The sequence below is a fragment of the Spodoptera frugiperda genome, chromosome 6 (assembly GCF_023101765.2).
Source record: "Spodoptera frugiperda isolate SF20-4 chromosome 6, AGI-APGP_CSIRO_Sfru_2.0, whole genome shotgun sequence".
In the NCBI taxonomy this organism is placed as follows: Eukaryota; Metazoa; Arthropoda; class Insecta; order Lepidoptera; family Noctuidae; genus Spodoptera; species Spodoptera frugiperda.
In genome coordinates this window covers 13179816-13205382 of record NC_064217.1, presented here as the reverse complement: position 1 = coordinate 13205382, position 25567 = coordinate 13179816, and the positions used below count along the sequence as shown (strand labels likewise).

The 25567-nt window shown below is 36.9% G+C and overlaps 2 protein-coding genes and 1 non-coding gene across 10 annotated transcripts in view; all 3 read left to right on the top strand.

The window, feature by feature from the left end:
• LOC118267806 (serine/threonine-protein kinase minibrain) overlaps positions 1-4850 on the top strand; it is a 35846-nt gene extending 30996 nt beyond the window's left edge. For 6 of the 8 annotated variants that reach the window (XM_050694382.1, XM_035582006.2, XM_035582002.2 and 3 more), the window contains exon 10: positions 1452-4850. In XM_050694382.1, coding sequence (XP_050550339.1) covers positions 1452-1582 — 131 coding nt within the window. In that variant the 3' untranslated portion in view covers positions 1583-4850. Of the gene's footprint in view, positions 1-728; positions 823-1451 lie in introns of those variants that run through there. The other 2 variants (XM_050694383.1, XM_035582009.2) reach the window with 1 other exon arrangement.
• A 1932-nt stretch (positions 4851-6782) lies between these two features.
• Positions 6783-6854, top strand: Trnah-gug (transfer RNA histidin (anticodon GUG)). The gene has a single exon. It is a non-coding gene; the product is annotated as a tRNA-His (tRNA).
• A 4594-nt stretch (positions 6855-11448) lies between these two features.
• LOC126910749 (uncharacterized) lies at positions 11449-12547 on the top strand. The gene has a single exon (XM_050694212.1). The coding sequence runs from the start codon at positions 11618-11620 to the stop codon at positions 12248-12250; it is 633 nt and encodes a 210-aa protein (XP_050550169.1). The 5' UTR covers positions 11449-11617; the 3' UTR covers positions 12251-12547.
• Positions 12548-25567: the final 13020 nt, after the last annotated feature.

Here is a 25567-nt window from a genome sequence, read left to right as displayed (position 1 = left end):
TTTGCCTACCCATCACCAAGGATAACCTTACTAATTTCTACCAGGTGTATCGCTAATACCTCTGTTTCTTTCTTTGATCTGACAATGTGATTGTATATACTTAATTAATAAATTGAATAAAATTATGTAAGGAGAAAATTTTAAATAGTAAATGAATCTCTTTAGAAATAAATAATTATTATAATAATGTGCAATATATGTAACGGGTTTCTAAAAACAAACCAAATTCGGAATCCCTTGTCTTCTAGAAATGGTGCTTTATATAAATGCTCTTTTAATAATGCAATAGGTCACTGTTGTTCCTAAAGGCAGTATTTCTAACAAAACCATATAGTACATAAGTCTAATATCATCATTTCAAGCTTGTGTCGTGTTCTTTGCTAACATAAATGCTTCTTCATAATCATTTTAATAAGAAAGTAATTCTCAAACATTTGAAATTATGGAAGTTACTTCTTAGTAAAGCACTAAAGTAAAATAAGACAGCATTGAGAAAATGCTACAATATCAACAAGTAAACTATCTAGTTAAGAATAAAAACCCACCTTGATAAGTAATTAATAATTTTCTATACATTTTTAACATTAAAATAATGATAAAAAAATATTCTCTAACCATAATTAATTCAATCAAAATTTTTAATGTTCGTCCCATTAAAGGCAATATTGGTCCGGTAACTTCCATGCAGTGTGTACGTTTTTAATGTTGGCTATATGTTGTGGCGGCAGATGGCCCGTCGGACCCGCGATGACTAGAGCGGTCCGGCGGCCCCGGCCCGCGACACTAGCGCCGCCACACTAGTGCCTAACGATATCGTGCCAGGTCTGCCCTCACTCTACTCACTTCGGAATGTTATGCGCCCTCCGTAGCATGCGAGCATGTCGCTCACGCATGGCTTCTGTGTACCTGCCGTCTGCGGCCTGAGTTTGTTCCCCACCTTATTATTTACCCACCTCTGTACTCCGTTTCATTTGAGAAGGTTGTTGAGGTTTTCGGTATTTGATGTCGCTAGAGTTGTTATAACATTGTCGATTGAATTAATCATTATAACATTATATGTACTTTCATATTTATGTCACGATTTTATCCCCACAACAACTCTAGTTACTTCAAATGTCAAAAAATCCAATATCCTATTTCTAATGAAATGGAGTCATTTAAATTTTTTTAACTATGCTAAGAATAAATGTTAAGTTACACTAAATATAAAACCAAACACAAGCCGCAGACTTTAATGTTTTTATTTTCTGTGTTCCTATTTTTATCTATTTATGTATGTATAGCAAATACTATTATTACCATTTATAGAATTCTTACTTGTTTACGTATTTTACTTTAATTTGATTGCAACACCAATATTTTTTTGATATAATTTGACTACTCCTGTGAATGTTAGTTGTAGTGTTGGCGTGTAACATGAGTAGCCGGTAGAGTGATCGTGTTGTGTGCAGTGGGCGCGCGCGTGTGGGGCGGCGTGGGCGGCGGCGGCGCCGAGCGCATGGACGTGGAGGGCGCGCGGCGCTCGGCCGAGCTGCTGGCGCCCGTGTGTCCGCTGGCGCACAGCCCCGTGGCCATCCACTAGCGCCCCGCCACACTCCTGGACTGAATCCGATATTTATGATTCTATATTTTTATTTAATACGATAAGTCTGACTGTAAAGAAATATTATGGTGACGATTTGTTACGTTGTACCGTGTACCGTGTATTTGTATTATTTGTTTCTTGATCGCTTCACCGACAGTACTTAGAGAACGTTCCGAGAGATCGCCGACCGCGACGGCGACGGTCCCGTTCATCGCATCCGGACGCATCGAGGGCATGAGAGCTAGGTTTTTTTATTGTTACGCGATGCATATCAAGGACGCAATATGGTAGAAAATAAATATTGTATATAAAATTTAGGAAACCGACTAATCGATACAGACTGCGACATAAACTGGATAATCTATAGTTTAGTTACGATCTATGCTAGTTAGGCTTTCGTTCGGTTTTAATTATCGCAAGCTTTATATTCTTAAAGTGTCGGCAACTGATGACTGAAATTCAAAGGGCCAATGAGAATTTGTTTATACAAACGAAGAAATAGATTAAGTATTTTTGTTATTGCACAAATTGATTCGATTCGACACACACTCGTACACACTTAAATTATTTAAATAAAACTATGCCCTCGCATTTCAGAGTTGTTGTATATTGTAAAAATGTTTTATTTCGAATGTATAACGCTTGTGATGAAGGTCCCAAGTGTTCCATTTAACGCGTATAGGTTACTTTGACCCATTGGAATATTCAGACGATGTGTAAAACAGAGAATAGTGTATAGGTAATTCTATAAAACACAAAATGTACTTGTAGGTTATGACAAATGTTGAAACATATATAAAAATTTGGGTATTTCAGATAAGAGTTAATAAATTGAATTAAACTGACTTGTTCAACCTTTTTGGATTTGAATCTACAATAGACTAACCTCATTGCAACAGACTGGTTGAAACTTTGTAAACGGAGATATTTTGTATAGCATACACTGAATCACTGCCTTATTGTGCCGGAACTTTTTATGTGTAAGGCCCGCTACTAATTAACGACTTTTTGGTCGCTCGATGTAAAGTAATCAAATTATTGTCAATATTTGGTTATTGAGTTTTGTTGACTTTTGTTCGTGGGTGATCTTAAATTGCATTTAAGATGGCGAGAATGTGGATGCACACATTCTAGATAAAGGTTAGCAAATGTGAAGTTGTGGGATTGAGTGAGGATTGTCTCGAGTAGCAGATGCTGCCGAGAACGTGTACAGTTGTCCATAGACTTGAAAGATCTTGTTAGTAGCGGTCCTGGAGCGTAGCTTCTTTATTCTGACCATGTCGTGATATAGTAAAATTTTTATGTTCAATTATTTTTAGTTAAGAAATTGACTGAAATGACAATTGTTCAGAATAAAGCAGCTACTTATGACGAATTGCAACTGATAGCAAATTATTTCATATCGCAAAGTATTGTTGCGAGTTTTTATAAAATAAACCTTCCTAAAATGGATTTATTTTTAAACGAAACACATGTATGGTACAGCTATTCGTTTACATGAAGCATTAAAGTATTTTTCTACATTTGATTTATCTAATAATACGTGCTATCTATTTCATTTAATTGTAGATTTGAATCTATTTCTAATCTCGCTGTTCTGTATTATAAATTTTTCAAATATCTGTATAATATTTACTGTAATACTTTTCTGCTTCATGAGATATAGGGATGTTAGAGAGAGTTAAGGAATAAGTATGGGAAACACGTTTAATTTGATAATGTTAGAGCAATAACGATGTTATCGACAGGCAGGTTTCCAAATGTATGTAAAATATTAAATTGTGTTCGTGTCACTCCTGACTGTACAAATGCGTAACTGTTCGTGTGAACCTCTGCTCTATGTGGACGCTGAAGATGTGGCCAGGGTCACTCCAGCACTGAGAGCGTTGTTGTGAGGGTCAGGCAACCCTCGGACTATTTGTTCCAACGATATTCACGCCTTGGCTATAGGCGCAGTGATGGAAATTCCACTGCGGAAACATGTCAAATGATGTCATATAAAAGACGTTGGAGAGATAGTTTGAGGATTTGGAATGGTGGACAGTCTGAGATGAGATAGGCGGAGGGTTTGGAAGGATAGCAGTGGATACTAGTTCAGATTTCTGACTGAACTGCGAAGGTTCCCGGTCTCCCGGTATCCTCGTACGCGAGGAGCTGCTCCACTCCTTCGTGTGACGCGGCGAGCCTCTTAGATGAGCTCGTGCTCGAGCTTCTCATACTCACTATTTGGTAGGGGGAGAAATTACTTGCTTAGAGTATTGGTGCTCTCGATATACAATGAGGTAATTTATTTGGTCGCATCATTGTATGATGTCCGCATTACGAGATACATATATGCGAGAACCAAATTACGGGGTCCTACATACAAAAAGGTGGCAACTGCATTGCGGTACGACAAAATTTAAAATGTCGATGGACTCGCGCGTTGGACACGACGGACTTTGTGACGCGGGCACCGTGGAACTACTTCGCCGGTCTGCTGCTATTGCTCAATGTGCTGGATATTATTGCTTATTAGCGTTGTGTTTGGCGATGTCGCCAGTAAGTGCCTGCACCAAGGTACACTAATGTAAATAGGGATATAGCACATAAGAAGACAGTCGCCAACTGTCGGTATTTATATTGACAAAAGACAAATTACGCCAAAATCAACAAAACAGAGGTTACAACAGAATTTACAACATTTGTACAGTCAGAAGCGGCACATGTTATCAAGTGTACCTAATTGTAATATACATTATTATAATTGTTTTAATATTTTAGTTCCTTTTAACTGGATAACTATGCTAAAATAGATGCTGTATCCACCGTATAATATACAGTTATATGATTTACTCAGTGTAACACTTGTGTATAACTTAAGACAATGATTAATTTAATTTTGTGACATAGCTACCTTGTTATGGTACCAAGTCGAGGGGGAAATCTGCCGTGAAAATGTTAATAATTGACAAACTAGTCGGGATGTTAAGTGATAACGACCACGTAAAACACCAACCTTTGATATAGTTCTAACTAAATCCATTACTCAAGGATGGCCCTAGATGTTTGCGCTTGAGTATGTAATATACTATACTATTTATTTGTACTGTGACAGTATGGGGTTATATGGAATGTGTGAGTTGGCATGTGGTGGTGCGCGAAGCGATGAGCTAAAGTGTTTATTTCCTATCGGATTGTCAGTTCGCAGGCACTGTAACAATAAAAGGATAGAGCTTTATGTCACTAAGTTTTGTATTTTAAATCAATAAACGATAGCAATTGATATATTTATTTTTATTTATCCCTGTGTTGTTATGGAGGAGCAGTATCGGCAGAATATTTTCCAATTAATAAAGGTTTGATTATGCATTCTTGTCTATTATTTCCTGAGAGTGTTTTGTCCAGTTATGCCCATGCCTACTATACTCACACTGACTACAGTGTGTAATGAGAATTCTGAAATCGATTAACAAGAAGAAACTACCTATTGCCTATAAATACCCATTTCTTGCACGGTTGGAGCGGTGTGGCTGGGCAACCAGCTGCCACGCATCGTGTATCGGGTTCGATTCCCGCACGAAGCAACTCTGTGTAATCTACGAATTGTTCTTAATATAGGTATTGTATTTTTGCAAAAATAAAAAAATTATATGAACCCAGTCTGCAAACTAGGTTCATATAATTTTTTACCACATTGCGTTAGCTTGTAGTTGATATTAAAAATGATAACAAATGGCATCATGATAACAACTAATAAATTAATAATAATAGCACACTATGACGTCAAATCTCACAAGTTGAAATGGGATACATGAGAGAGAGAGAGAGGCATACAATGTACTACGTAATGTGTTTCAGTTATTATGTGTTCCTAGCGTTTATTGCAATTGCCCTCTATTTTTTCGGACTATCATCTATTCTAAACAAACCACAGATAATATGTAATATTCGTAGCAATCGGCGTTCCATAGACACTGCATACCCCATGGGATGATGGGAGATAGGCGTGAGGTTGGTAAGTATGTATGTACCACAGATAATACTTAATGGAGAACTATCATGTTCGATAAATTAATAAGTAAGTACTGTGGAACCTCAGCAATAAAGAATACATGGCGATATGTAGCGCAGCTTGTTAAGATGTTCCTTGACTAATACACTGCACTGTGTATTTACATAATTATTTATAGGTACACAAAAAGAATTTGCTTCTAAAGATATCAATTGCTGTTAATTAGTGTCACTAAAATTCGAGAACGGCTGCACCGATTTGGCTAATTTTGGTCTTAAATTATTTATGGAAGTCCTGGGCAGGTCTAAAAGATGAGAACCAAATGTTTGAGGCAGTATGAAGTTTGCCGGGTCAGCTTATTTAGTATATTTATGTAGGCGAGTAGAGACTAAGAAAATATAATTACCTACTGACGAGGAGAAAAATGTGGTCTTCTATAGGTAAAGCCGGCAGGCGAGCAGACGGATCACTTAATGGTCAGCAAAGGACACCTGAAACACTAGACAAGTTACAAGTGCATTAGGGATTTGAAAATTGGAGATTTAGGGAATGGAGAGGAGGAGGTCATGGGTGGTTTTGCCTCCGATAACCTTACACGGTGAAACAACGCCAACTGTTTTCTGTGAGGCCGTGATATCACTCTGGTGGAGCTGGCTCAAGCATGACCTCCCACACTCAATATAACTCAATAAATAAATTAATATTACAAAATATGTAAACACATTCTATAGGGATTGGATACTATAGGAGAGTAATTAAAAGTGGAAAACTAAACTTGTTTGTAAGTTTATTTAATTAATTATTCCATCTTATTCACACATACTTAGTCACAAAATACTGACTTGACTGTCAGTGATTTTTCAAAGAATGACTGTCTTGTTTTATTTTTGCAAGCAATAATTAAATATAATTAGCATTATAAATGTCTTTAAATGTAGCTACTTAGAAAGTAGGGAACTATATCATTTCAATTTCGATGAAAGGTATAATTATGAACATGGATATGAAGTTAGTACCAAGTGTCATAATTTAATCAGCAATGAAACATTAAAGTAGAATTTTATATTAAGGCAACAACTAGCGATTCCAAACATTTTCTTTTATGTGAATTAATTACCTAACAAATTATTCTATTACTGGGGTGCTAAAATATTACTTCGATAGCGGCTACTAATTTCGACAGCATTAGTATCTGCTCCGATAGCCGTGATCGTCTAGTGGTTAGGACCCTACGTTGTGGCCGTAGTAACCCAGGTTCGAATCCTGGTCACGGCAGTGTCATACACTGTTACGGCGGAGTATTCTTTTTGACTTTCTAACTATTTTTTAAATGTTTTTGGCCTTTTTTATGCCTTTTTTTCTAATTATTATACAGAATAACGTTGATATTTTTCGAAGCTTGAAAACTAATAAAAGTTAACTTTGATTTATACAATGTTGCGGTATTATTCTTATCAAATACATTTTTTATTAAAAACAAAACATTTCCTTGCATTGTTAACTTGATCAAAATTATGTTCATTTATTATTCATCATGTTTATCACAAGTCAACCGCAACTTGCACGCAGCGCCATCTAGGCGCGTCTACAGCAATTAGTGTAGAGAAGTTCACCGGAGTGCATTGACACCAAGCCCCACATGTATAAATTACGCATAAAATGTCAATAGATGGCGTTACGGGTATTTGTTTTGGTACAACACACGCCGCAGCTGTTCGCTATCACAGAAATCCGTGAGAGAAAAGGAGTGGTGATTAGGTCTGTCTTTGCCTAAAAAATACGTTTTTTCAATGATTCATTAACATTTTGTGACTGGTGACCGTTATATGTGCAAGTTAAAGTTGTTCTACATGTGATATATTGTTGGCAGCGTCGGAAAACAACGCGAAATAGTGTAATTAACGATGTAAACGTTGGTTATGACGTTTACTACGGTGTATTTGTGTGTGTGTGCGTGAGTGACAGCATTGCCGACGACCGTTGAAGCGAATCTTGTAACGGAATAAGTACCTATTGGATGTGAATGCTGTTTTAGGTAAGTTATATTGTTTTGGCGATGTTAGACCTAACCTATTTGGCTCATGCCTGCGCTGGGGCGCTCTACATAAGTACGTATATATTGTTTGACCTCGATACGCGGCGCGATCTCGTTCGCTATTTCCCTTTGAAAGGCAATTTCTCGCGTTAGTAATTTTTTCTGCACCGACCGCGGCGTTTCCGCACGAATGTTCTGTTTGATTAGCTAATTTATAGTTACGGTGGTAACGATATAAAAATAAAATAATAAATTGCAGGTAGTAAGTTGTCTGTGAGCCTTATCACCCCTATGTCTAGTGGAGTAAGGTTGTAATTAGTTTTATTGACAGCTGATTTTATTTGTTGCGGGTCGATTGACAAATTTTTGTTTAGATTGATTTATCGAAGCTATAACTGAGTTCAATAGATATGTACTGTGGTTTATGACGAAGTGTTAGCGGTGTGCAGTAGTTCGTATCGAATCGACAATCGACCCCACATGTTGAAAATTGATATTCCGACACTTGCCGGTCTGTCGAACCCGGTAGTACCTACGTCCGCAGGCAACACCTGCACAGTTGCACTGTACAAGCACCGAGGTACACTTAATTGAGAGCTAGCATCGAACAATTATAACTGAGTCCAACTAATTAGATCTGAATTAACATTAATTAGAATGTAGCTGCAGACTGCAGACACTGCAGTTTTGATGGAAATTATGTCAGTAAGCATGTAGGTAAGGAAATTAACACAAACCTCGTAAGAAATTTCACCACAAAATTGAGTGAATAATTTTGTCAATCACTCTAAACACTTGAAAATATTGAGTTGTAAATATCAAACGTAAGTAGGTACAAATAAATATGATATTACCTGATCAGGTGATAATGCGGGTATACAAAACTTAAACGAAGTAGGTGACGTATCAACTATTAAACCTAATTCTAATTATTTTCTAACCTAATTTAAATCTAAACCTATTTCTAATCGTTTATATTAGACGAGCAGGTAATTAAACATCGTTGAATTGAATGTTAGACAACCTACACAGGGAGGTAACTACTTATAATAATGAAATAATAAAAAAGTAGGTTTGAGTTTTTTCACTATGATGAGTACTAAGTCCGTAGTATGACATTTTCCTGACCAGAGCTGTGGAAGACCTTACCGGGAGTTCGGATCGAACCAGTAGTAGAAAAGGTGGTATTTTAGTCAGTAAGAGATTGACACTCCCTCTTGTCTCACCCAAGGCAAGAGAAGTCATTCGATGATTTTCGTCCTTCAAAAGAACGTAGCTCGTATCTAGCTCGGAAATGTACCTAGATAGACCCTACGTCTAATATACCCTTTGACACAAATACAGTATTAATATTAAGAGATGAACAAGACTTGAATAAGACAGAATAAAATCGATGTTTAAACCAAACAACCGCAAAATTATTTCATCTAAAATTACCCACAAGATTGACAATTCACGACAAAGTCACCCATAACATAACTACTTAATAGAAAAGGTAAATACTAACGCAAAAACTAAGAACAGGTTCGATGCACGATCAACGATTGGACGATGGCATTTCAAATATTAGATCATATCGCACTACACTTGGATTCGAACCTGTTTCATTTGCGTCACTCTAATATTCAGACTTGGCTTTATTTTTTATTAACAAGGTATTAATAAATGTCAAATCATTTGTACTTATCCCATTAGTTTATCTTTATGTTATAAAGGTATTTCGTATTAAGTGGCGAGAGATTAGTATATTAGGCATCTACTTAGTAATAAATAAATCCGGTTTTCTTCAAACTCTTTTTAAGTTTACGGAACCCCTAAGCTAAGATAGGTGACATTTAACGTCACTTGTTTTCATTATAAATATTTTTTTTTAATAGCAAATTGAGCCGATGTCGACTATTCTGCCAATGTCGAAAGTAAATTGGAATAGCAAGAGTGAGCAGAATTATGATTAAAGGAACTAAAAATGTAATAACAGCATGTGTGCATAAAACTGTTCAATTGATACAGATAAATACAATCTCAATCAAAATACAATCTATAACTAAATGACACTAATGACACCTCACGCCAAGTTTGGAGTAACTAAATGGTGAAAAAGGCTAGTTACAAGTGTTTTACTTCTGCTCGATTTAAAGAGAATCTATTAACTATTTTTTTCTATCATATCAGCGAACACATTACTTTACGTACCGTTATTACATTTTACTTAGTGTACAACTAAGTAAAATGTAATGTTTTAAGTCCTAGAAATACATAGACAGAAGACTTAATTTATTGCCAAACTGAGGGCACTTTTCGAGACAAATTCTAGAACTGGATTTTATACGATTACTAGTTGACCTGGCAAACGTTGTTTTGTCTTGTAACTAAATTATTTCTAGAAAATAGATAGTAGCCGATTCTCAAACCTACTGAATACACATATAAAATTTGGTAAAAATCAGTAAAGCCGTTTCGGATGAGTACGGTAACTAACATTGTGACATGGAAATTTTATATAACTAGCTATTAGATGTGTATATCGTAACAATGTTTATTTCACAGATCAACTGATTCGAAACTAATTTAAGTCTTAACTAATCATAACTGATATTAGGTAAAGGGCTACTTTACATCACTGCTGACCTCATAAGTAGTCTTACATAGTAAGCAAATTACTTCTTAATTGCCTCTACAATGTTCTCTCATCGCCAGCCGAACGATAAACATTTTAAATTGTTAATGTATGAGTAAAGGTCAATGCTCTCAGACCTGCTTTCGTATTAGCTGCTAGACAATAATTAATTGGATTATAAACCTAATTATAATAGTCTTTAGTTCTAGTCGTTGGTCTCATTATTGTTATCGTGTATCGTGAGTTTGGTATGTGTGGGTAATAATATTTTTTTAAGTTAGTCTTAAAGATTTTTGGCAAGGATCTGAAGTTAAAATACCAAGTAATTAATGTTTAGTGATGAATTATATTATATCTAGTATTATAATCTGTAGTTTAGATTAAGGTTAGGTTTAGCTAGAAGAAGATACTTGAGAAAATGATTGAATCGAAAAAGAAAAAAATCGTAAAAAATCAAGCGTGGCTATTCCTTTTTAAAAGCCGGCAAGTCCGGCAACGTTCCAGTGGCTCCTCGGGTGTTAAGGTGTCCATGGCCGGCGCTGATCGCGTACCTTCAGGTGATGGGAAGGCTCGTTTGCCACCTATTCTTTTAAAAAAGTAGGTATGTAGTCATGAGATAAACAATTAGAAACTAACTAACCTACTTTAAGACCAATAGAAGAAGTAATAAATCCAATTATTGGACTATTAGTACTATTTAGTACTAGCATTACGACTAGTTAGTAAAACCAACCTTAAAACTAACATATCTATTAAAATTCTGAATCCATATCAACAACAAATTCATATGGAAATGCCACAAATCTGATCGCGACTTGCATTCGACCAAACGAGTTTATTGGAATTCCAACTAGCATTTTGCATTTACGATCACTATTTAACTGTTTCAAATACCTTTACCATCGTTTATGGCTGTTGGATCGAAGTTTTTACTGCACCGCACCGTCGGAATAAAGTAATTATCTACATAATGTAGGTTTACTCCCTACCTACGCGCCTTATCGTTATTGTAGGACTAGTAGGCGGCGGCGTAGGCGAAATTATTGCTCGTAATAAGTATTCTGATTTATTATTCATAACCAAAATCTAATTATCAAACCCCATATTTTTCCTAAATCATGCCCTAGGTAACCAATGACTAGGTATTCAACCTCTTACCAATATTTTTTAGGAGTAATAAAAACTGGCCGACACCAAAGAGTTAAAGTAAACGTAACGCATGGCTGAGGTAAACTTCAAAGTGACAAACAAAATTCAAACAGTAAAAAAGACACCAAAAATATTTTTGTTCGTCCAATTTTTCTAAAAACGGCAAAATTTCAGACTAAACGTGTTCGAAATATTTTTAGAAGTGTTAAGAGTTTGTTCAAAAGGCTGACAGTGACGATGGCAAGTAAGAGACTCCCCGTCAAAAAGCCACGAGAACTACCTGACAAGACTGCGGAGCTGCCCGAGGTGGCTCTAGCAGCTATCGCATCTTACAAGAAGCAGAAGGAAGTTGGCGATTTCATTAACTTCTTGCTAGCAGCGTTAGATCGGAACTCAAATTGGCTGAACACGGTAGTCGGTAGACAGAACAACTTCAGATGCGTTTTAATGGTCGGAGCGGGCCCCAATCGCTTCCAGCTACAAGAAGTCATTTACCCGTCTGGCGGCAGTGACATTAAGCTGGAAGTAGAACTCAAAGACTCTGAAGATCATGATAAAATAGCTATTGCAGCTTTAGTAAAACTGACAAACCTTGAACTAGACCATCTCCTAAAATACGTAAAGACTCGCCTATGTGACAACACGATGTTGCGTGAGGATCTTCTGAAAGGCAAAGCGTTGGGTATAAGTTTTGCCGTCCTGAGGCCATTCTGCGATAAACAGTATCGCGTGATCGAAAGGATTGTTGTCGGAAGCTCCATGAAATGTGTTACCCCCATGAAATGTGTTACTCCCATGATAAAAAAACGCCGAAGGGATGAAAAAATTCTCGTCGAACCTCCATTTAAGAAGACTAGAAAAGTCACATAGCAGAGACTACACTAGTTGCCGGATTATTGGGTATACAATCATTTTGAACAAAATGGACAGTCGTTATGGTGTACCGCAGTGTCATGTAGCATGTAATGGCAGCAATTTGGGTCGACTGTAAAATGCGAAGCTCACAGTAAATTATACTCATTTTTGCAATGATCGTTTCCGATTACCTATGATGGATGAGGGCGCATTTGTGGTGAAACGGCTACATTTTGACGGATATTCATTTCTTTTTACCCATGTAATGTGCCTCGTTACTACAGAAATATACCTATAATCAAACAAAACAAATGCTGTGTCGTTTAACAATTGTATTTGTAGGTGATCAGTGCAGCAATTAATCGATCTATTAATGAATATGTTAAGCTAAATTGTTTACGAAGGACGCCAAAAAGTAAAGTAGGAAAACGTAATTAGATTCTGGTGTTCCCTTTCGTTAAACTGTGATCGTTTTTCTTTCGTCGACGGAGCGAGCGTCCGACTTGGAAAGATCAATATCTGTGGAATCAGGGCACCGTGCGCGGGCTAACTTATAGCCACAAATCCTTCCGCCAATAACTTATTACAATAGCACTCGGCGTTACGCAACTGAAGAGTGAAACAATAGTTTTTCCCACTTCGTGTGAGCTTCTGAAAATGGTTAGTTGGGAAAGTTTTCGATCTGCTTATCGGCGGACATAAATCAATTTGAATCATGGAGGCTGAGTATAAGTTGGGTCGCTTCTGAGCCCTTTTTCTAACTTGGGACCGAGCATACGGATTAAGGGAAGCCTGACCGTTGCGTAATTGGCGTAATAGTGGTGTGATTTATCTGATTCCTGTTCTTATATTATATCATGTATTCATAAGAGCCATAAATTGCCTTTGGGATAGATGTTATCTCCTATAGATAGATAGTACTTAGGTTCCATAGTAAATATTACACCAGTTTTCATGGAAATGTTTGCACATTCACTTGCTACTATGGTTCTTGTTACTTAGGATTTGAAGCCCTAAACCTACCAACTATCGTATCATAACCATACCACCATTAAACATTAACTAATACCACTTTTAATAACCTATGATATCTATTTACCCCCATAGAACATTGAGGTAAGTAAGTGTACCCATACTAAGCATTAAGTACAACTTTTAAAAACCTATGGTATCTATTTGCCCACATAGAACATTCAGGTAAGTTTGTAAGCAAATATTAAATAAATAGAGACCTTGGCAATCATGTTAAACCTATCATGAACAAAGTATAACAATTTCTCCCTTTTTTAGTACAAGGAATTTATAAGCACTATCCTAGTTATGGCCTTTACCGAGCAAGAGACGACTTATGTCGGCTGTAACTAAAACCAACACAATAAACATCTTCTGTACCGTTTGAACTAGAACTTGAGACAAACGAACCGTTAAGGAGAGATCTTAAAAGCATCCTTTGTTCTCAATATTTATGAAATGTTCTGCAGCTATCGAGAATCGAGTTTGGGGAAACGAAAAGGAATTTTCGACTTTGAATATTTGTATTTACATCAGAATTTTGTGTGACACCATCTTTTGCAAGTGTTGGACTTTTTTCTATGAAACCGTGTTCAGTCCAATATGTTGGAGCTGTTTATTTAGGAAATGGAACCTTATACTCGTAGAGTTTTGGAAAAGGTCTGTGAAGTTAGTTTATTGAATGAAAGCGCAGCTGTAGTTAATGCCCTAGGATGGGATAGGCAGTCTTTGTAACTATTTTCCCTAAATAACGCTGAGAAAAACAGGTATCATTGCCGGCCTTAGAACAGCAGGTTCTATTTGCGGGGCAGTGTTCCAAAATTGAGTAATTAGTACCATGGTGTTAGGTCCTGTGTATATAAAAAGACTCGCTTCATGTTAAATGAGTGTCATCATGATTTAATACAACTAACGAATTAAGATGTTTGATAGATTGATTGCTTAATAATCTCTTGTCTCTAACGGCTATGTAGTAAAACTAAACCCTTACAAGTCCATTCACTCGTTCCCATTACACTTAAAACATAACTACTAAACCCTCCCATCGAAACGACAATCTCAGCCACAAAAAAATAAGACGACAACAGCAAAAAACAGAGAAATACTCTTCAACAATCCCCAATTATTATTTACCTGACATTTCGCCACAGGAATAAAATGTCAAGAAAGTAAACAGAGAAATGTGTGCAATTGTTGAAAGCGTTCCTTCAGACGGTACTGGGTCCCGAGAGCGACATATTACATTTGCGAGTGTCGTCACAACTGTCGTGTACACATCAGATCAAGCTACACACCACCAGTTTATCATGAACCCTCTTTGTATGATCTTTCCCCACATTCAAAGGTCAGTTTATACTGGTTTTGTGTAGCTTTATATGCACTCGTGTGTACAAATGCCGAGTCCCGTCTTCCAGTTACATGATGCACTGTTCCAATGATATACGTCTTATAGTTCTATATTCTTCCTTACCCTTTTGCAAGGAGTAATGATCTTTTAAACGTTTTGCCTTTTGTTCGACGCCATTTTGAGATAAAAAAAATATGGTGAGGTATGTTTCAGATTTCAGATGCTTTGTGCAAATATTAAATGTTTTAAGTTTTAGGTACTGACCTAAAACTTAAAACATTTATCAGCCACAATAATAACTTAACTAACTGTAGTTAAGTTATTATTGTGGCTGATATGTTTCTGGGTATCTTTTATTATGGCTAACAGATAAACCTTATCCAATTTTAAACTGACAGACTTCAATAATGAATAAAATTAATAACTACTTTTGACTGCCAACAAAAAACTGTTGAAGGCAAATCCTCCGGTAGCACCGGTCATTTTTGCGTTTAATGTGTTAATCGTTTTTCTTAACCTACATGACAATCTTCTAGTAAATGCTTAAACAAGTTTATAACGTTTCATTTTAAAAAACAGAGAAAAAATAGTGCCTAATTAACATTCACACCAATTAATAATGTCGGGTACGTTAAAATAGTTAACATGCTGTAGAAAAATTAAATGCAGCGCACGACAAAGCACAGGTTCAGCGTATAATTTAAAAATGTAAGAACTCGTACAGTATTAAAAGGGAGCAGAAAAGTTTAATACTGAACATCCCACCGACTTAATATAAACCGGCGCCTTGAGGAGAAACTACGAAATTGTGGAACGAGGTAATAACAATTTTATAAGAACAAATAAATGCATCTACGATGCCGCAGGGCATAAAGAACCTTCATAAAATGAAACTGCTTTTAGGGTTAAATTTTTATTTTAAACATAGAAAGGGATTTTGATGGCCCTCCCACGTCGTTGAAACGCGTTATCTTTAGATTTAGGGCTCACGCAATAATAATACGCGGAGAAATGGTGATTCAGTGCGCCATCTCGCGGCTGAGTGAATGTCCTGATTTAGTGGCGACGGTCTCGTAAATTATTATGACGAAGATGTTGTTTATTAATGATGGCCTTTGATGCAAATGAGCAATTCGTTATGCATTTGTTGGTGCTTCTGCTTATTTTGCAGTTAAGTTTACCTGATTATTTTTAGGCAATACTGAGAAAACTAAATTGGTTTTAAAGGAAATATTATTTAATATTTTGTTAACTACTCAAATCAATTTATTTGCTGAACAAAGGTGTTCTAACAACTGATTTTTTTGTGTTACCCAATATGTATGCAAATCTATAAAATTCATAAATCTCATAAATAATTAAATCAGTCAAAAACTAATCAAAATCAAAAGTTACTTATTAAATGTATCATAAATCAATTCGAACTACAATTACACTATGAATCAACATCTGTCTACAGATCTAGGCACAAATTCTAAGCTAAACCTAACTTACATAAATAGAACTAAAAACATCCTAACAAGAAACAACTTAAACACCTACCAACCAACATAACTAACTAATAAATTAAAATTCATAACAATTTAAAACCGATGATCCGAAATAGACAGCAATTTATTTTTATAACCCATATTAAGTAATGTTGTTTAACCATCCAATTACAAGTACGTCAACTGAATGACTCCGTGGCGACACCTTTGTGTGTAATGGTGATACTAATTCAACTATAATGGATATTAGTGCCCCCGGGTTCCGGCATCACTGGTGTAAGGCATGGACCACACTGAGGGTAAACTCAAAACTGCAGCGGTTTTTAACTGCGTGAACTTGTGAAACAAAAAATTTTTTAAACGGATTACAAGTGGCCTTAATTTTTTTTTTGCAAGGGGGAAAGTCATCTAATGACTTCTCCCGCTTTGGGTAGGCGAGAGGGAGTGTCAGAGTCTTACTGACTAAACATCCCGTTCCTACTCTTGATTTTCGAGCCGGAGTCCCAGAAAACCAGCAACTCCGGAAAGCGGTGTTACAAAATTGTCGCGAATAATCTACATATATTAGTAATATTAAATACGAAAGACGAGTGTTTATGTGCATGTTTGTTACTCAATCACGTCAAAACGGCTGAAGGAAACGGGATCTAATTTAAGACAGAGGTAGATTAGTTATAGCATAATAGATAGGGTAATTTTTATCCCACGGAATTGCGGGTGAAGCTACTGGCAGAAGCTAGTAGCAGCATAAAAGTTATAATTCATAGAAAACTTAGTAGTAGGACTTAAGGTTGATAATCTAATTTTACAGTTCATAACCGTAGTGCGTGTTCCTCGCACAAGACAGGAGAAGTCATTGGATGATTTACTCCCTTAGAAAAATAACGTGTTCCCTAGGTGATTTCAAGGGAAAAAAAGCTATAGTGTGTCCTTAGCCTTAGTAATACGGTGACTGATTTCCAAGCTATGTTTTTTGATGAGGTAAGTACAGGTGTCTATTAAGTGGGCGGTGTTGTTTGAGTGATGGAGATATAATTGGGGTTAGACATTGATGTGTTATTGAAATGGCTATGAATAGTTGAGAGAGAGAAGAAATGTTTGTAGTTGTTTTGGGTGGGTAGTAACTAAATATTGTTGTAGTAAATGTTTTAATTGTCAAATAGACATTATTTACAATACTTAGAATTTTATTATAACTGTCGTGAGACATACTAAATTAATTATTATGTTATTGGCTTGTACACACGTAACTGTTTGACGTGGAACTCGACTAGTTTCAAGCCATGGGCGCGAAACTCTAGTCGCCAATAGCAGCGCCACAATCGCAACGTCGTGCGTCGCGGAATGCTGCTTATGAATATGAGCCTCTGACATAGCTTGAAACTTGACGAGTTCCTCGTCAAACAGTTACGTGAGTAAGCCAATAACATAATAATTAATACTTCTGTTTGGAGCTGAAAGACGTATTGAGAGAAATAATTTATTATAACTAGCGACCCGCTCCAGCTTCGCATGGGTGCAATATCATGCATGTATTATACACATAAACCTTCTTCTTGAATCACTCTATCTATTAAAAACCGCACCAAAATTCGCTCTGTGGTTTTAAAGATTTAAGCATACAAACGGACATAGTTAGGGACAGAGAAAGCGACTTTATTTTAAACTATGTAGTGATGTTATCAAACCAACTTATTACAGAAGAATAAAATAAGTGCACTACATTATTATCATCGACACACAAACAGGCATATAACTAGGTACATCTATAACACACAGACAATTTACGAAGCTTCATTGGATGACGTATAAAAGTTGCTCGGGTACTTAAAAAGCCGGTGGCAGCCAACATCTGTCCTCGGGTAATACATCGACCCTCAGTCCACCTGCTTCCCCCCCACCGTACCTTTCCTTATGGGATGAGCCATTGTTCCATGTACCTACCCTGTTAATGTCGCACAGAAAATTTGTTTCATCGTTTTCGGATGACTTATCGAGTTTTTTGAGTTGTTTTGGCAGATATGGTTGTTTAAATTGGAAAATCAAATATTGGTCACCTATTATAGGGCAATAGGCTATATATCTTCTATTACATGGGATTTATTACGCAAATGGTGAAAAGTGGGTGTACATTGTACAGTGGCATTAAGTGCTGTAATGTGCACCTCGGCCTACCCCTTCGGGGATAAAAGGCAATATTGGTGGTATTGCAAACCTGCAATATTAGACTTAGTTAAACCTTTCTATTTCATTTTGTATACACATAAACCAGAACACACATATGTAAGGACACCGAGGATTAACCAGTACACACATTATTTCAGCATCATTCCGCTCGAGTAAAGTGTAGCTGACATTTTTAGGTAGCATAATAAATTCATCGGAGGATCTGCCTTTAAAAGGCGTACCAATTTTATCCGGGTACTGCCCTTCCTCATTTTTTGATAAACGAGACGCTTGATCGAACCTCTGTCCGTGGAAGGGTTCTTTTTGATAATATCTCGTCACAAGACAAATTTGTATGTGATGTAGGCCTAACTGGTCCCTTTGCACGATAAACCCCTTGCTTGAAGAGGCAGACGTATGGTGATACGACGGATTGGTGATAAAGATGCACAAACCCAAATGCCCTTCGAAAGATTATGTAAATAGTTTTAGATAAAATTGCAGATTTAACCTTAAACCATTCTGAGACTATTCTCTTCCTTCATTTCCAAAATAAAGCTTCCTTCGACATTGTAAAGCCTTAACTCACGCCATGTCAACCGATTTATTTTCCATAACAATATGGTTCGCTAGTGTAGTCACCGAGCGAAAGCCTGTCACCCATAAACCATCCAAACTTTAAATAGGAAGAGAGACGAGAAAATCGCGCCACTTTTTCATGGCGGCAATAAATATTATTATATAAATATGTATCATTGTCCCGTGTCATGGCGGCGTTCAGAATTTTCGATATACAGAGGAATGGGGCGGGAATTCAAATAGTTTCGACTTACAAGTAAGGGGTTTCAGATTCAGCTTTGTGCCTTCAAAGAAACGTTCGCCTTTTATGTTACGTGTCGATGTGTCATTACGTGTTGTTTTGAAATAATATATCCTATATTTGAGACACGCGCACGCATCAGCTTGAGTTATAACAGGTATTGAGAACACGTTGAGTAATATTATTGTATATTTCTGTACAGTAAATGTTTCTTTTATTTCCACATGTGCCAAAATGAAACGCGGGAGAATGCAAACAAGGGTGGCATTAAAATAAATGTAGATTAGTAGGACTTTTTCGTACAGTCACGTTTTTAATTAAATGGAATTTATAGGCAGTGAACGTAACATTATGCAAGTCACATTTTCACATGTGACTTGGTCGACTTTATTGCTTTCACGTATTACTTGCAAATGGCGCCCAACGTCCCACATGGAAATATGATTCAACATTTTAAAGACATATTACTTTTGAATATGTAACATGTAGTATTCGCGTCACACGTACCACTCGGCAGATGTTATACAAAATACATAGAATTTATAACTTGACAAAAACAGATAAATCGGGGCCCTCAGTATAATTTATGTGCGGAAAATAAATCTGTAAGCGGATACAAGTTTATCCGTCCTTTCAAAATAAGGGTACAGGCGCAGGTCCGCCGCGCTCGGAAGTCGGATGACGAATGTCCACATCTTTGCCCTGGGACGGGTTATATAATGCGTAAAATTACTGTCTTCAACTATCTTCATATGTTTCGCGTACACCGCTCCTTCTGATATACGATTATTTATTTAGACGTGCATAAATCACTCTTGGGATGCACATATTTTTTTGGGTGTTCGTGACGCCAAAATACCGTTTTAGTCGTAATAGAGACCCGTAAGAATTTCGCTTCTCAAGTTTTAATATTTTTCATGTCTTGAAATAAAAGGTTATGAAAGTTTTAAGTCTTTAAAACAAACGTTGTACTTAAAAAAACGGTATCGTTAAGGCTAAGTGCTTGAGTAACTAAGTATACAAAGTAATTTAAGGAGTCTTTACTATGTAAATATAGAGTAAGTGGTGCAACTTGACTGGGAAGTCGAGTCGGAACTCGTGAGTGTTGTAGTGCATTCTGGAACCTGCTGAGACACTATCTCAAGCATGTACTGCACCGAAGGGTGGTCACGTACACACTTCAGTTTAATTAAGCGGCGATTAAAGTTCTGCACCGGACTTAGCGAAATTCATTCGCGGACCGCGTCTTGTTGGCGCCCACCGTGGGACTACTTTATTAATATCATTTTACGCGTTGCATTAAAAATACTTTACAGGTTTTTACAGGGAAGTTGTTTATGATGAAGCCTTTTTAATATTACCTGAAGGAACCGTCGTAAATTATACATGTTTGATATTAAGTTTTATAAGGGTGGTTTATAACTAGGTACAGAGAATTTATAGCCCACTTTTGTGTTGTGCTATCTCGGATCTCCCGCCGCGATAGTATCCGGGGCATGTGGAGAGCCAAATACCGGTCACGTACGAGTTACTCGACTTTAATTAAGCGGTGATTAAAGTTTTACAGTGGAATTTGGTGAAATCCAGTTGCCTGGTCGACTTCATTCATTAATTGTTGTTTACATGGTGCATTGAATACAGACACTAATCGCTGTACTCACAGTCATTTAATGATTACTTAAATTTGTCTTTACGCAGCTGGTTACCGGGGCTTTGGCTCGAAAAGTAGGAGTAGGAAGGGGGTGGTTTTTAGTCAGTAAGAGTCTAACACTCCCTTTCGGCTCGCCCAAGGTGGGAGAAGCCATTGGTTCGTATACCACTTTTTTTTTTTTTTTTTTGAGGGGGGAAAATCATCCAATGACTTCTCCCGCCTTGGGTGAGGCGGGAGGGAGTGTCAGACTCTTACTGACTAAAACCAGTTCCTTCCCTGCTTTGAGCCGGAGCCCCGGTAATTCCATAGGTTGTCCGCAGCTCCGGATCAGGCATCAGCCCAACTGGGCCCCATCTGTGGTGGTCTGGCTCTTTGAGGCGCGCGCGGAACGCGACGCGCCGTAAGGTATACCACTAGGGTTATTTTTTGAGCGGGGCTTGCTAAGGGCTACCTTAGCAATTATTTTATATCTGTTTCACAAAATCGTTATAAGGAATAGTTTAAGTAATCATTAATCTGAGTGCGGCAGTAAGACAAGTGTTTGTCTTTTTAGTTAAGTTTAGTTTTAGTTTAGTTAGTTCTTTTGTCTTTATTCTTATCAGAATACGTAGTAAAGTCAATTTGTCAGCTAACTAGAAAGGATACATAAATAACTGCGTTTAGAAACACCTAATTACGTATGATGTATATTAATAAGGCGATATTATAATTCAAAAGGCACACTGCAAAGAAACTGGGAGGCTTTCCGTTCAAAATATATTTATCGTTTACCTAATTAGCCATTAGAAGGTCCCTTTTTCCTGAGAACGCAATTAATTTACAATTATGTACGAAGGGCTGCACAGAGACTTATTAAATAAAATGTTCCAAAGACCGCTTCCCCCATTAATTTCGGGCAATTTCTTTCTGAGACGAATCTTTAATTATCAAAGATTTACAATTTCTGGAAAAATTCTCTCTTACACCTCTTCATGTATATCGTCTTGGCTTTATGTTTCTCGATTGCTTTTAATCGTGACTTTGTTTCTGAATACATGCTTAAACATGTCGTGTTAAAGATTATTTTCAATATCCACATTTTTCTTAATCGTTGAATAGGTTGCTTATGGGCAGACGTGCTCCACCGTAGGCCGCATCATCACTTACCATCAAATGAGATAGCGGTCAAACGTCGACCCATTAAATGTAAAAAAATCGTTTAGGTTAATTGATAAAAAGCGATTGAAAAGCTGTACAATAAAATCCGTGAGACACAATATAAAATATAAATATTTTGCATTAGGTAGCCTGAATCGTATTTAGGCATTCGATAGTTCAAAGCCTGAGAATTGTGTATACCTTCTTACCATTAATTAGTACAGAACTAACTACTGTAAACGCTGTGGACTGCCTAGCGGGTTACCGGGACTCCAGTTCAAAAACCAGGAATAGGAACGGCGTGGTTTTTAGTCAGTTAGAATTTGACACTCCCTCTCGCCTCACCGGCGAAGAGAAGTCATTGTATGATTTTCCACCTCTCAAAAAATAAAAATCAACTATTATAAACACCCCCTAAAACTATTCAATTAACTACCACTCTCCTTTCATAATAACATTACCTTTTCAAAAACGAATACCCACAATTTAACCTCCATAAGACTAAATAGTCCACCTCATTAACTCTGAGTCCTCGTAATTACGTCGTCGCTATAATATTCTACCGTTTTCAGGGCCCTATAGTGAATATAAAATGTTCAATCATGATCTTGAAGATCACTTACCGGCCTCGTCTGAGAACCCAACTTCATCTTAGTATTTGAATTTTTAATAAAGAGAAAAGTCAACACAGCTTTTTATACGCAAAAATGGTCATCAAATATACGCCTAACGTTCTGCGTGGAGGTAATAGCTTGATGATGAAGTTACTTTACATATTTTTCTATGTAAAATATTATGGTAAGTTTGTTCAGTCTAGTTTGAAGACGTTAGTCAGTTAACCCTGGTTTTTGGAAGCACTTCCAAAGTGGCTCGCTAGGAATTTTCATAGTGAATAATGTAGGAGAGAACAAAGTTTGCTTGATAATAGCTACCCTAGATTTTAATATCAGAGCTAGTTTTTAAGATGGGTTGATTTATTTGACCGTTGCATTAATTTTGGGTGAAAAGACTTTAGTTAGGTTAGAATATTGTATGTAATGTGTTTGTAGATTTTCGTGAACGCTGAAACTTCAATAGCTTGAATATAATAGAATAGATATAGGTACTGATAAGTCCATTCTCTTGAGTTGATTCAACATACTCATAAGTCTATACTCATGGGTTATCCCAACTAAATAAAACCCACAATTCACACAGTCACTAAAGCATTACATAGGTACTACATCAGAGTTCTTAATTACTTTCCCAGTAAAGTCTTCATCAGGTCCCAAGTTAAGTCAGTAATTATGTTGACCGATTCATTTGCGATTCATTCATTCGCTCACGTTGCAGCGGGAGGAAAAAAATCTGAAGAAATATTGGATTTCTCTGGGCAAGGTTTCAATCGCGGCTGTATTTAATTAAGAGCACCCCATGGGGCTTTCCCTGTTACCGTGTAGCGTGGAACTTTTATTTTGCTTCACTTCGTCTGCTTACGGTCCTGTGAGGTGATTTTTACTGCTGTAATGTTTGACGTTTTCGTCTAGTGGTCCTTCGAATGTTATCAGAAATCATTTAGTCAAATCTTGGTATATTATATAGTTTAATTTTCTTTCATAATTATGTGATCGCAGATTTTTTATTAAAACTTTTGTCTGCTATGACCACTGTTTTATTTATCTTGACTTTGTCTGGGATCTAATCTAGTAGTCGCTTTTTTTCTTTATCAACTCCCTTTCATCCGACGCCACCCACAGCGCCAAGAATTCAATCAAGTCATTTGTAATGAAACAATGAAAACTATTCCTCGACGCCCATCCACAGCCGTCCAACGAAAGACTCAGTCGACAATACATTCATCAAGTTCCATCGTAGAACAAAAACCTTTGAGAATTTCCAACTAAAAAACACAAAAGATTCGCTTTTCAATAAAACTGGGATAACTTTTGTACCAACTAGAATTAAATTACTCTCTATTATAGAGGCTTTTTTTCTATTCAAATTGAAACAGCAGCGTCTGTAGGTTTCCCAGGGGATCTACGAGATTAATTCAGCTGGTTGCTTTGTGCCCAGATATGAATTATTGTTACCCACTCCGTTTAGATGGGTAACCTGTTTCGCTAACTAACGCCCCCTTTTGTTCTGATTGTTTGTGGGCTCGTGGGTGCGGGATGTTTGTTTTCAAGATGGAAGTATGTCAGTTGTGATTATAATTGAATACATGTAGCTATGGAAGTGTTTTACTAGGAAAACATTGGGAAGTGCTGGGAAGTAAAGGTAAGTTTATGATGTTTTATGCACGTAAGAGAAACAGTAATGAATTGGAGAACAAAACAAAGATAGAACTTGGTTAGTTTTTGGGAAGTAGCTGAAAAAAATATATTGTACAAAGATTATTGTAATGAACAAAAAATAAATAAATAAAATTGTTATGATCAGGAAGCCTTCTAAAAACATGCTTAAGAATATCAAAGCAAATATTAAACGCAAATGAACAACCCACACACTCCATACCAAACTCGATTCGGAGAAAACTCGTATATCTGAAATCTAAATACAAGCTAAATCGAATTTACTAGCAGTAAACATGATCAAAGATGGAAATGACTGCGATTATCCCCATATAAAATATGGTAAATTCGGGAGAAACTTCCTTATAGGAGATACATCGGCAAAATGTTCGATATAAGAACATTTTATGGAAGAAAATAAATAGTTGGATAGAAAAGGAAAAGACTACCTCGTTGGTCGAAAGTGCGACTACCGGACAATGGGTCTCGGGTTCGATTCCCGGGTCTGGCAAAGTACGACTAGGCTTTTATCTGTTTTTCTATAATTTCTCTGTAGTAACATGGAGTCTGGAGTTTTACCCAGTATATGACAATAGGCTCACCCCCTATTACATAGGACTTATAACACAAATGCTGAAAAGTGGGTGTACATTGTATAGCGGCATTACGATGCTGTAATGTGTACCTCTGCCTACCCCTTCGGGGATAAAAAGGCGTGACATGGCATCCAAAAGGAAAAAAAGATTGAAAGTCTCCTTGATGAGAACGAAGCAAAATGGGTGGAAAAATTAATAAGCTGGAAGTTGGGACAGTATTAGCGAGCCATTAAATTGATTGATAGTAATATCTTGGGACTGAAATTTCTACCTCAATAAACGATTTTTTTGACATTCAAAGACTTCTGCTTGGTGTAATTGGAATAAGTCTGTGTTGTAAGGAATCAAATAATTTCTTGATATTTGATTGGTCGAGTGGGCGTTACTTAAAGACTGGTCTGTAATTATTGGGGTTCTTTAGCAATTGTAGAACTTGGAACTTGTTTGGAGCTGTTATTTATGTATAGCGATACGGATATGTAAAATAAAGACATTTTTTATGGTATAAGCCGATAAACGAGCAATCGGGACACCTGATGGTAAGCAATCGCCGCCCATGGACATCCGAAACACCAGAGGCGGTACAAGTGCGTTGCCGGCTTTTTGGGAGTTGAAAATTTAAGGGAAATCGAGAATTGGGAAGATTGGGAAGGAAGGCTGTTGGACTTTTGGTAACTTTACTCACACAACGAAACAAAACGTTAGCGTTGTTTCACGTCGATTATCTGTGACATATTTTTCAATGGTTTCGAGAAAGCAGATTTCAGTTCAGAAACGACTATTCCGTTCCCACACATTAACGATACTGACTTTAATTAACATAAGCACAAAGTCCACATTCCC

Coding starts and splice junctions, on each gene's coding strand:
- LOC126910749 (XM_050694212.1), top strand. CDS start 11,618: ATGGCAAGTAAGAGACTCCCCGTCAAAAAGCCACGAGAACTACCTGAC.